Genomic DNA, 10,938 nt, shown 5'->3' on the forward strand with positions numbered 1-10,938 from the left:
AAAGTATGTTCTTTTCCTCATTACTATCTACGGTCACTTCATAAAAAACAAAGATGCTGGATAAAATATGTTTAAAAATTGACACATAAGGATCATCATCCACTACAGTATCTTGTCAAGTTTTCTGTTTTTTCCTACATGCTTTGATCGTTTCAAATTTCACACCAAAACAACCTTTGTCTGAGCTGGGAAAGAGGCAATCACTACCCGCTTTGGGTAGCAAGGTGGAATTAGCGAACTCCCCACTGATGGGGGTAATATGAACCCTGTTGTGCTTTGGGGGCACCCCGAAAAAGAGCTCCCTGAACATGATCGCACCCAATAATAGGCAACAATTCCGCTCCATGCACTAAAGCCTGTCAATCTAGCTTTGGGTTATTTCCATGAAAAGCTGTCGCTCTTTATCAGTAATTGTCTGATTATAGCCTCTTTGTGTCTCCTTTTTCTTCGGCTAAATCCCAGTTGAGCCTTTGTTATGGAGATGGTATGATTGTGTCATAGATACCTCACATGTGTTGATACAGGGAGGAAAAGAGTGAGAGAAAAAGAAGAGGGAGATTCCTTGAAAATGAGCTGAAACAATTGGCAAGCAAACAAAAATAATAATACAGAGTATAAGAGATACAAAGAAGGATGGACTGATATGAAAGGAAAAATTATTATAAGACCAAAACATACCCCTCTCTTATATGAAAGTGAAAAGGTCTCAAACTTGAATATTCAAAGTATGATCTTATAGGCTACCCTTGGGTTTCAAAATTCTTAAAACTATCATTTTTCTGCAGAACTTAAAAAAAATGGGCTACCCATTATAATATCCTGAGGAAATGACCAAAATATCAACACGAGAGTAAATTTGCCAAGTATTGTGAATTGTTGGTTTTTTGTTCCTATTTTTTCAATGATAGAAAAGAAATAATAAAATGGTAGAAAAAACTGCTGGAATTATAGAAAGACATGAGGGTTGGAGTATTAGACAGATGAGATATTGAAGAGGGTTGATGTATACAGAGCACGTTCAACGCTTAAGTGGCCAAAGGCAAGAAAGATGCAATTACAGGCATGAGCATCACATCCTATAGTGACTAATGTCATGAATATTGAACATTTTTCATTCAAATACTTCGCCGAAGATGAGGTGCTCCATTCGTGTGTCTTGCCGTTCTTAAACTTTCCAGCTAAATCTTCTTTGTTCTATCATGTTGCATGTATTTTTTTTTCTTTTCGTGTTTGTATTCTGCTTCTCACCATAGCGGTGTAAATATCTCGCATCACAATGCTAAACTATCCGGTTTCAAACAATATTTGCAATTGTTTGCTGGCCCAGTCGGAACGCTATATCTCACATTTCATATTGACCCCATTTCAGTCAAAATTTGATGTCAAATCTTGTACAAAGAAAAAAATATGAGGCCTACAATATGTGTCCTCTCTCGATCTGAGTGTATATGTCTGTATCTGTCTTTCTCTCTGCCATCTCCCCTCCCTTTTCTTTTCTCTCCTCCCTCCTTCCCCCATCCCATCTCTCTCTCTCTGTCTAATTCCAAGAGCTCTCGGATATCACAACACTGCCGTAAATCTGTATTACTACAGATTTTATGTTGCTTTTCATCATACTGAACCAGCTCCTGTTTTGCATTATATTTCCCCATCCATTTGATTGTAAAAGCCATATGTTTCATACATTCACCTGTCACCCAAAACATCATAAGAGGACTCCATAATATTAATACAATTTAACATTTACATTATCCCCACAGCCTCCCCCCTTCTTTATATATATATATCTCACTCTCTCTCTCTCTAATTCTTGTTACAAAAAATCTCTTTCCCTACCCTTTTCTTAACACCCCCCCCCCCATCTTCTCTCTCCCTCTCTCTCTCAAATTACTATGTTATAAGATCTTTCATCATTCTTTAATGTACACATTATCTGACGTTGAGTAATGGCAATGTCAGATCGTGAATAATACCGGAAACACCAAATCCTCTATGAGGCACTCGATCTAAAATGCATACTGAGTGAAAACACCACAGCATGGGTATCAGATGTGATGAGAAACTGAATTTGAATGATCAAATATTTGCATTATATATGAAAAATAGAATCCTCTTTCACGTTCAAAGACAACAATTCTACCATTATCACTCATCATATATTCTATTTTAAATGCATCTTTCAATTCAGTACAGAAACAGGTTCTAAACAAAGCCATTCGGTCTTGATGCAAATGATTTTTCTGGTGATATACAGTAAAAAAGAAAAAAGTGATGTCTTGGACTGTTCTACACAGCAGTGAAATCACGCCCAAGTACCAAAGATAAAGTCCTTTTGATTCTGACATGGATTTATGATAGAGGAACCACATTGTACACATTATAATCTTCAGCAGAATGTCTTGGCTCCTAAATTCCACTGTCTTTTATCTCAAACATCTGCAAAGAGTGACACCTTCCCAGAGATTATTAAAGAACAATACAGATAAGACTCCATGTCTGTAAAGAACATACTTCCAAAGTGAAATTTTAAATATTAACATCGGAGGCGAGACACATCCGGGGAGGTTGTGCAGGCGAGGGCGCTAAGACTCAAAGAAAGTCATATGCAGAATAAGAAATCACAAAGGTCAACAGGCATCTATAATCCTCATTTAGACTAATAACAATAATTGTGTCAATTGCTCAATAGTGGTTATTTCTTTGTTTTTCAAATGTAATATTAATGAAAATAATAATACCAAAAATAATGATAGTGTATATTACAATGTACTGCCATATGCTTCCTATAGGCTCTTTCATAGGATAAGTTAAGAAAAAGAAATAAAGTTGATGGCAATTGTAATGCTCACTCATTCAAAATATTTATGTTTTTTTAAGGTGGGTTGTAACTTAAGTGTATCAAAGTGTTCTTAACTTTTGATGGAATAGAATCTTAGTATTTTAGTATCTTAAGATCTTTATGTACTTTCTACATAATGCAGTAAACTGATGTCACAAAATAAAATTTATTCACCATTTCAAACAAAGTTTGTTATCATTACTGATATGGTCATATTTTGAAATAGAAATAAGCATGGCATATTTTCCCAAAAAAAGAGCTCACATGAATAGCATTGACACCCTATAATGTGAACAGACAGCTGTCAATGAACGCTATCAAGACACAGCATTTCTTTGCTGCTTAATCCAATGTAATCACGCCGTCTGAATGACCCAATACATGCAAATGTATGACTATGTACAAGTTCCGGAGACGTCTTTCTCTCGTCTGAACAGGTTCAGAGACAACTTAACTGATTTTATGTGGGGGTTGTTATAAATGGAGATATGATTAAGGGAAGTGGTTTGAGGAATGGAGGTGTTAATAATGACTATGGAGAGATGTAATTGATTTTCCTCTCATCATCAGTAGGAACTGCTACTCCGCTTTCATAAATGCGGAGTGGGTTTTATCTTAAAGGTTCCATGACATTTGTTCCAGCGACAGATGCTCCAATAGAAATTCTGTAATTAAAGCCAAACACAAATCAAACCTGCAAAGCTAACAAATCCCGAATGCTTATCGTTACATTTTTCTGGACCAAAAACTCTATTTGCATTCCTAACTCTAACCCTATGCCTACTGAGATATCAAGACTAAAGCAAATGTCACAGGAGCATATTTTGTGTCCTAAGATTTACACAAAAATTTAAGAACAACTTTTATACACAATAGTGTGCACATGACTCAAGACCATTTCCTAAGCTAAGAACTAAATCAGCACAAATGAAAATTTGGACTACAGGGTATGTCCACAAGAAACATACCAAAACTTTTAACATTTCAAAATTTATAAGTTCTTACTTAACATTTGCTTTGAAAGATATTTCCAGCACTATATTGTTTTTTTTATTGTCTTTTTTATCGAATTTTTTTAAATGAGCTGGACGTGCTCAATTTCTAGTATATATAGTCACTTGCAATCAGATGTCTTTTTCCCACAATGGTCTGAATTTTCATGAGATCTAAAAGTCCTAGATAAGGGGAATATTCCTAAGCTAGGACTTGGTTCTTGGTTTGATTCCCATTACCAGGTCCCTCGGAGAGGACCTTAAGCCGTCGGTCTTCTGGTTGCTTGCTTACAAGCATTCATGCTTTCTTAGCGATCACATAAAAAATCAATAGCATTTATATTTCATAGGATATGCACGTGTATACGGTGTAAAATATGCATATAAAGATAATGAAGGTACATGAAAAGGATATAATTTTATGTCTGAAAAAAATTTCATGGGGGGTGTTTTTGAAAACCAATGGTATTCATGTAGGTGGTAGCATTTGAAGCACAATTACCCCCCTCCCCATATTGCCATGTTCTGCTGTGCAATTGGTGCTGAGTGATGGGGAGTTGCAAGAAACCTGCAATCAATTGCAAGTCAATGTTAGGTTCCAAAATCAATCATAAGTCAGGTCATTCATTGCAATTAGGAAGATTGATGGGCTGCTTCATGCAATTAGATGTAAAAAAAGATCAATTTTGATAACATTATAATTGATAAATTAATTGTAAATTAGCAACAGAAATATGAAACTGCTTTCAAATATTTTCTTCTAACTCCCCATAAGTGCAAATTTATCTACTGTAGATGTTAAATCAGTCCTAATAGAGTTTGCTATATAGAACAATGGAATATGAAATTGAAGAAATTTTAATCATCTATTTTAAATATTGTATTGGCTCAGTTGGTAGAGTATCCGTCTCACAACCAGGAGATCGGGGGTTCAAACCCCGGCCGCGTCAGACCAAAAGACGTTACAAGATGGAAGTTGCTGCTACCCTGTTTGGCGTTCAACAATTAAAGGGATAGAGCCTCGTCGATCTCGCGCTGCACAGCAGCTGCCGGGCCCATGATCAATTGGGTAAAGCAAATTTTCGCGTATTTCATTTCATGTCTATTTCAAACAATGAATTATGGATTTAGATTTTAGAAAATATTTTAGGAGGAAATATACAGAATTGTTTTTATTCTTCATGTAAATTTTGAGAAAAAAATTAGATTGTATTAAGAGTGAACATTTAAAATCAAAAGGAACTTTCATTCATTTATAAAGCAGAAGTACAATGTCAAAAAGAGGTAGAATTTGCCATATGATTATGTTTCATTCATGGTTCTGGAAAAAGGGAGATATTAGATAATTACTGAACTTAAAGTGAAATTAAGTTTTGAGAAATTTGGGCTAAATCCAAATCCCATTATCAGACTACATTACCCCCACCTTCCCTTTTTTGTAATGTTGGAACAAATTCCCATAATGGTGTCTGGACTTGGAACACGTTTTAACATTAAACCTGAGAGGCTTTTGGAGGAAAAAGAGGGATGTTTCCCATCAGCCCATGCTTGCTCAATCACAAGAATCTAAGCAGGGTTAGCGCATCTTGAGATTGAAATAAAGATTCCAAAAATTCAATTCATTCCAATTCAATTTCATTTAATTGTCGACATGGACATTGATTTTGCTCACATCATAAACATTTCTAATGCAATAACCCAAGTGTGGAGTATTGTGGGCCAGTGGGTAAGTCTTCAGATTTCGGGACATAAAGTTTTGGGTTTGATTTCATGCCATAGTGTAATTTCTTTCAGCTAGAATTGATCCACATTGTGCTGCATTCAATCTAGGTAAACTAAAGGTATTATGGGAACCTGGCAGAAATCTATTCCTTGAAAAATCCAGATCGGCTGTCAACAGTGAAAAGCCGAAAATTGGATTTAATTTTAGTTTCAAGAATTGACTGTTAAATCTCCAAAGATTTCAATTCAAATCTTTTAGCTGTATCTTTAAATCAACAAGATTTTAAATATAAATCTGATATTTGGCTTATCACTATTCACAGTCGATCTGGATTTATTCTAAATCCCTTGAAATTTAGAGTGAAACTGTCATGGTAACAGGGCTCAGCATTAAAATAGGTTTAAAAGAAATGCACAAAAGTAAATGTGATAGCTCGCCAGATTTGGAGACCTTTCATAAAGAGTTACAACTGCGACTTTGCCATCATGGCAACTACCGTGGCAACAGGGCTCAGCAGCCAATCAAAATCAAGGTTTCTACATTATGTCAGTTTCCACGATGGCAAAGAAACAAGAATCGCCTGTGTGAAACAGGCCCTAGAATATCGAGATAAAATCAAAGTACAGACTGATGTAGACGAGACCTAGAGAGCAGCTCGGTGGAGTGAGCAGCTGCAAGAAGAGAATTCAGACATGGCTGGTGAATACTTCAATTCCCCCCATCCTAAAGCTCGACTAGACAAAAGCGGAATCGATTCGACTCAGTCAATGGAAAATATACATCACTCTCCGATATGCGTCAAGGTGTGTGCACTTTTTTTCAAAAAGAAAAAAAAAGGAATGTTCGAAACCTGCCAAGGCCGGAAAGAAAAGATGAAAGCATCTCTATAAAGAAGATATGAAATACTTGAGTAGGAATTTGAGCCAAGCTGAGGTAGATTTAACATTCAGGATTTGGATAGCAATTATGAACCACCAAATTAGGTTCAATTGAATAGTGAGTTCATTCTCTGTAGTTATTCAAAAAAGAGATAAAGGCAGCCGATCACATAGATTTTCATGTAAAATCACACGTTCTTTCCTCACACATTTTCATTCCATATTCACCACATCGTAACTGTTATCATATACATTCATGTAATCTGGTAATGAATTTGAATAACAATGCATTTTGTGAGATTCACCAAAGCTAAAGGCAGGCTTTACGGCAAAAGAATGACAAAGGAAAAGGTCAAATGAATAGAGAAGGGTATGTAAAATAGACTAACCAGCTACCTTGGCAGTGAAATAGGAAGTGTCCTTGACAAGGTCGGAGAATGAAATTGATTTATTGTCATCTCATTTCCTCTCCAGTTCTTCTCTACCTCACACCAGTGGCCTTGCCTAGTCTCCCATGCCCAGACCTTTACTATCTTGCAAGCATTCCTAAGTGGTGTATGGATTACTACTAGTAAACACGCTTTATATATAGTCTGCAGGCACAGGCCGATTGAACTTTGATCAACGAGTGGGTCTTGAATCAAGACTGACTCGTTTCAATAGCAGGAAAACGAGAGGGCCCTTTGTGCGCAAGTCGCAGTCAGAGAAATTAGGCTACATATTCAGACCATTTTTACAAACGAAAAAATGATCAGGTTTCCTACTCTACATGTAATAAATATTACAATTCTTACATATAGGTCAGTAATATCCGAGCATCTATATCATTATTTTTGTTTGATAATGCTCTTGCTTTCTAAAATACTTATCATCCTTGTAGAATTACCGCAAACTCCCTTCAGATTTAAAAACTTATCAACTACTAACTAAAATATTGAAAAAGAACTCAAACTTAATGACAAAGGCTTATTTCATCATGCAGACACCTCCCCCCCCCCCAACTGACAAATTCCTCGGAATGATTTCGGATGCTCCAACTACTATCGAAGAATCTACAAAAACAACTCATAAAAAATGACATATTTCCATCATTAAAAATCCCAGACTCACGATCGAGGAAAGAACAAACGGTATTGAATGACGACCGCCTCGTTTCTGGACCGTCTTCTTTCCGCTCCTTCATCAATCTCTTAGAATACATAGTATCTGATTGCAGCGTGTTGACATCTTGGGAGAGATACCTCATTTGGGGGGAAAGCAGGGGAAATTGACAAGCAGGAAAGTGGGCCCAATACAGAATAAATACACTTTGGGATTTGGGCGCTCCAAGATGTTGGGCTTCTGATTCCTTCATCCAGATAGATTTCAACAAACGTGCTCTATGATGGCTCATACAAAAAACAATTTTTTACAGTCACTGTATTGTGTGAGGGTTGACCGGTGTTTACACCAACGACACCATGAATATGAGAATATTGAGGAATATGAGACATGGAGATGAGTAGGTAAATATTGATACATCTTTGAGAGTATGAATTTATCAGATCAAATCAAACAGATTCCAAGAAAAGAAGTAGGCCACAATATTCTCATAAAGAATTGAGAAGAAAATAGATCTTCTGTGTACTAATAAAGAGCGGAACTTATTACATTCACAAAAAACAGATTGTCATCATTGTTTAAGGAAAATATAGACCAAACTAGAGATGAAAAGACATATGGAATAAGAATGCAAGATAAATGGCAAAGAAAACATGACCGTGAAGCTGTGACCCGTTTCATGAAAAACTTCTGACTTTTAGTCGGCAGAACACTTGAAATCCTAGAGTGACCAATGGATGTTTCTGTGATGCAGGTATACTGTGGATTATGTCGAGGCACAATAGTAAGATTAGACAATGACTAACATGGAAACCAATATACATGCACTGTACATACCCGAGCAGGTTTCTTGGGTGGGCTTGCAGATCCTTGGCTGTCTGTGGGTGAGGGTGGACTCCACTGCGTAGTTCCTGTGGGTACATGCCAATAGTATGTTCCATGGGCATCGGCTACCTCACGCCAGCCTGGTGGAAGTGTCGTCGGCTTCGTCAGCGCATTTTTCTGCGCTTCCGAAAGTTCCTTATCCAACAGAGGTTTGCTGGACTTGGGTTCCGGAGTGACCTCGATGCCCGACTCAGCTTCCGTTGTTGGGGACAGAATCTTGAGGGGGAGGTCTTCGGTAAGAGCACTGAGCGGGGGCTTGAATCCATCTCTGACCAGCATTCCAGGTCGCTTGATTGGAGATACTCTCTCATCAGCGGATGTCTCGCTGGCGTATCCATGGTCATGTTGACCTTGCGATGGGGACAGTAGATCCGTCTTAAAGGTTTCTTCTTGTGTCCTGAGCCCAAAGCTCTTGTAAAGCATATCATATGTGGATTCACAATCATCTGTGCTCTCATCATCCATAGTAGAAGGTCCTGAATCGAAAGGGGTCGGTTGCTGAGGCATTTCATAAAGGCCTTCGTGCCTCTCTCCCTCTATATCTGACGAATCACTGACACTGCCTCGTAACGACGTGGTATCATCCTCAATCTGTTCAGAACGTTGCTTCGTCAATGCTTCTAAGTTGGCATAATAACTTAAAATGCCACCTAGCTTTGTGGCAATCACTTCATCTGGTGACATAAGATCTGCATCAGGGTCCTTTGGTGAACAGCTATCATCTGTTTTCACTCTCTTTGGTGCTTTCTCATCTGCGCTATCGACTTCCTCAATGATCACAACTTCTGCTTGATCCTCGTCATCATCCTCCTCCTCCTCCTCGTCCTCACTATCATCCTCATCCTCCCCATCATCGATGAAATCAATGCCGGCAAACATGGCTTCTGCTTTAACCTTGTTCCTCTCCCGAAGGATGTTATCATCTGCTACTGTCAATCTCCTATCCTCCTCCTCCTCTTCCACATAAACATCGTCCTCATCATCATCATAGTCATCATCGGAGTATGCCCCGGGCAGGTTTTCTAATGGATTGCCTATTCCCATGGAAGAGTAGTCCGTTGAAGCATACTTGGAGCGGCTCTTCCCCGCCGACCCCCCAAGAACGGCACTTTGGATGGACACCCCCTCATTCTTATTGTCCGTCTGGCTGAAGTCTGAGTCCATCAAGCTCTCCTTCATCATTTTGTTAATCTCATTTTGTAATGGGTCGCGTTCCTCCACGGAGAGTCCCGCCGTTGTCGTGTTTGCGTTGACTTGGTCTGTTGGGGACCCCACCGTGCTGTTGTAAGCAGGGTTGACCAGTGACGTCATGACTTCTTTTTTGGCTGCAAAAGAAGAGACAAAAAGAGGAAGTCCATTAGCATTCACACACAGACAGAATGGCAGACACGACTATTACAATTCCCATTCTAATTCATTGTACCCATAGGCAAGAATTTATCCTTCTGTTTGAAAACAAACAGAAATAGCTTGGATGTTTTTATTTGACATTATCTAATGGGGCCAGATGGGTGTTAACCTTTTATCTGCTTTAAAAGATGATTAGTCCATTTTAAAGAATGTTTGTCTGCAATGGCTTCCTCAATATTAAATTCTTTCAGAAAAGTACAGCAAAATAACCACAGCCAATGTCTTAATAATGCATATTCGTTATGTATATAACCTGATGCAAAACATTTCAACAACTGCTCAAATATGAGTGTTGATGATTTACAGTCTTTGACCAAATAGCATGAAATACATTCATAAATTCGTCAGCTATTTCAAGCAAGCAAATTTATGTGCAGGGCTTGGGATTTTTAAACATACCACTTGAAATAGTATCATGGCCAGTGCAAACAAATGCAATCTTTTTGGATTCATTGTGACAATGATTGTCACCTAGTATTCAATAATATTATGATTTTTTTTTTCAAAGAGGTCCAACAATCCTAAGTTTTTGCAGCAGAGTGCCTTATTTCATTATGTACAATGTATAGAAATGAAAGCACTAGCATTCTACTCACATGCATTACATTAATCGCATCTATAGTGTCATGTAGTGATTGCATAAGTCACTACATACAGTCAAGACTTCATAATGTATATACCCCCTTCTGAGAGCCATCTCTTTGAACCCCCTTCTAAGAACCTCTATTCATTATTATCCAAGCCATTAAAACCCTTATTGCTAATAGTTTCAAACAACCCCTAATCAGAGAACAAAGAACTGACTTCCCCTTCCCAATAATTATACCCTCCTTTTGTCCTATATCCAAACCCTTGGATGATAATTTGTGTTGAAGCTTTATTATATAATGGGTGAACACCCAAGGATTGAGGGGAGATAAGTTGAGATTATCACAGAGTTAAGATCGCCATCTACATTGAGATATTCTTAACAACTCTAGATGTGAAACTGCTGGAAGTTGATTATTAATGAAGTTTCTTGATTATATTGTACATGGGAACTTTCCTGTGTTATCATCGATGCTCCCAACTAGAAATGAACGATCCCAACATAACAATAGGCATTGGCTA

At 37.8% G+C, this 10,938-nt stretch overlaps 1 protein-coding gene across 3 annotated transcripts in view; it reads right to left on the bottom strand.

Annotated features, from left to right (window-relative positions):
• Positions 1–9,738, bottom strand: part of LOC121410338 (amyloid-beta A4 precursor protein-binding family B member 2-like) — a 79,928-nt gene extending 70,190 nt beyond the window's left edge. For all 3 annotated transcript variants that reach the window (XM_041602376.1, XM_041602367.1, XM_041602359.1), the window contains exon 1: positions 8,371–9,738. In XM_041602376.1, the coding sequence (XP_041458310.1) occupies positions 8,371–9,729 (1,359 nt within the window). In that variant the 5' untranslated portion in view covers positions 9,730–9,738. The remainder of the gene's footprint in view (positions 1–8,370) is intronic.
• Between the last annotated feature and the right edge of the window lie 1,200 nt (positions 9,739–10,938).

This window comes from Lytechinus variegatus, chromosome 1 (genome assembly GCF_018143015.1).
Source record: "Lytechinus variegatus isolate NC3 chromosome 1, Lvar_3.0, whole genome shotgun sequence".
NCBI lineage: Eukaryota > Metazoa > Echinodermata > Echinoidea > Temnopleuroida > Toxopneustidae > Lytechinus > Lytechinus variegatus.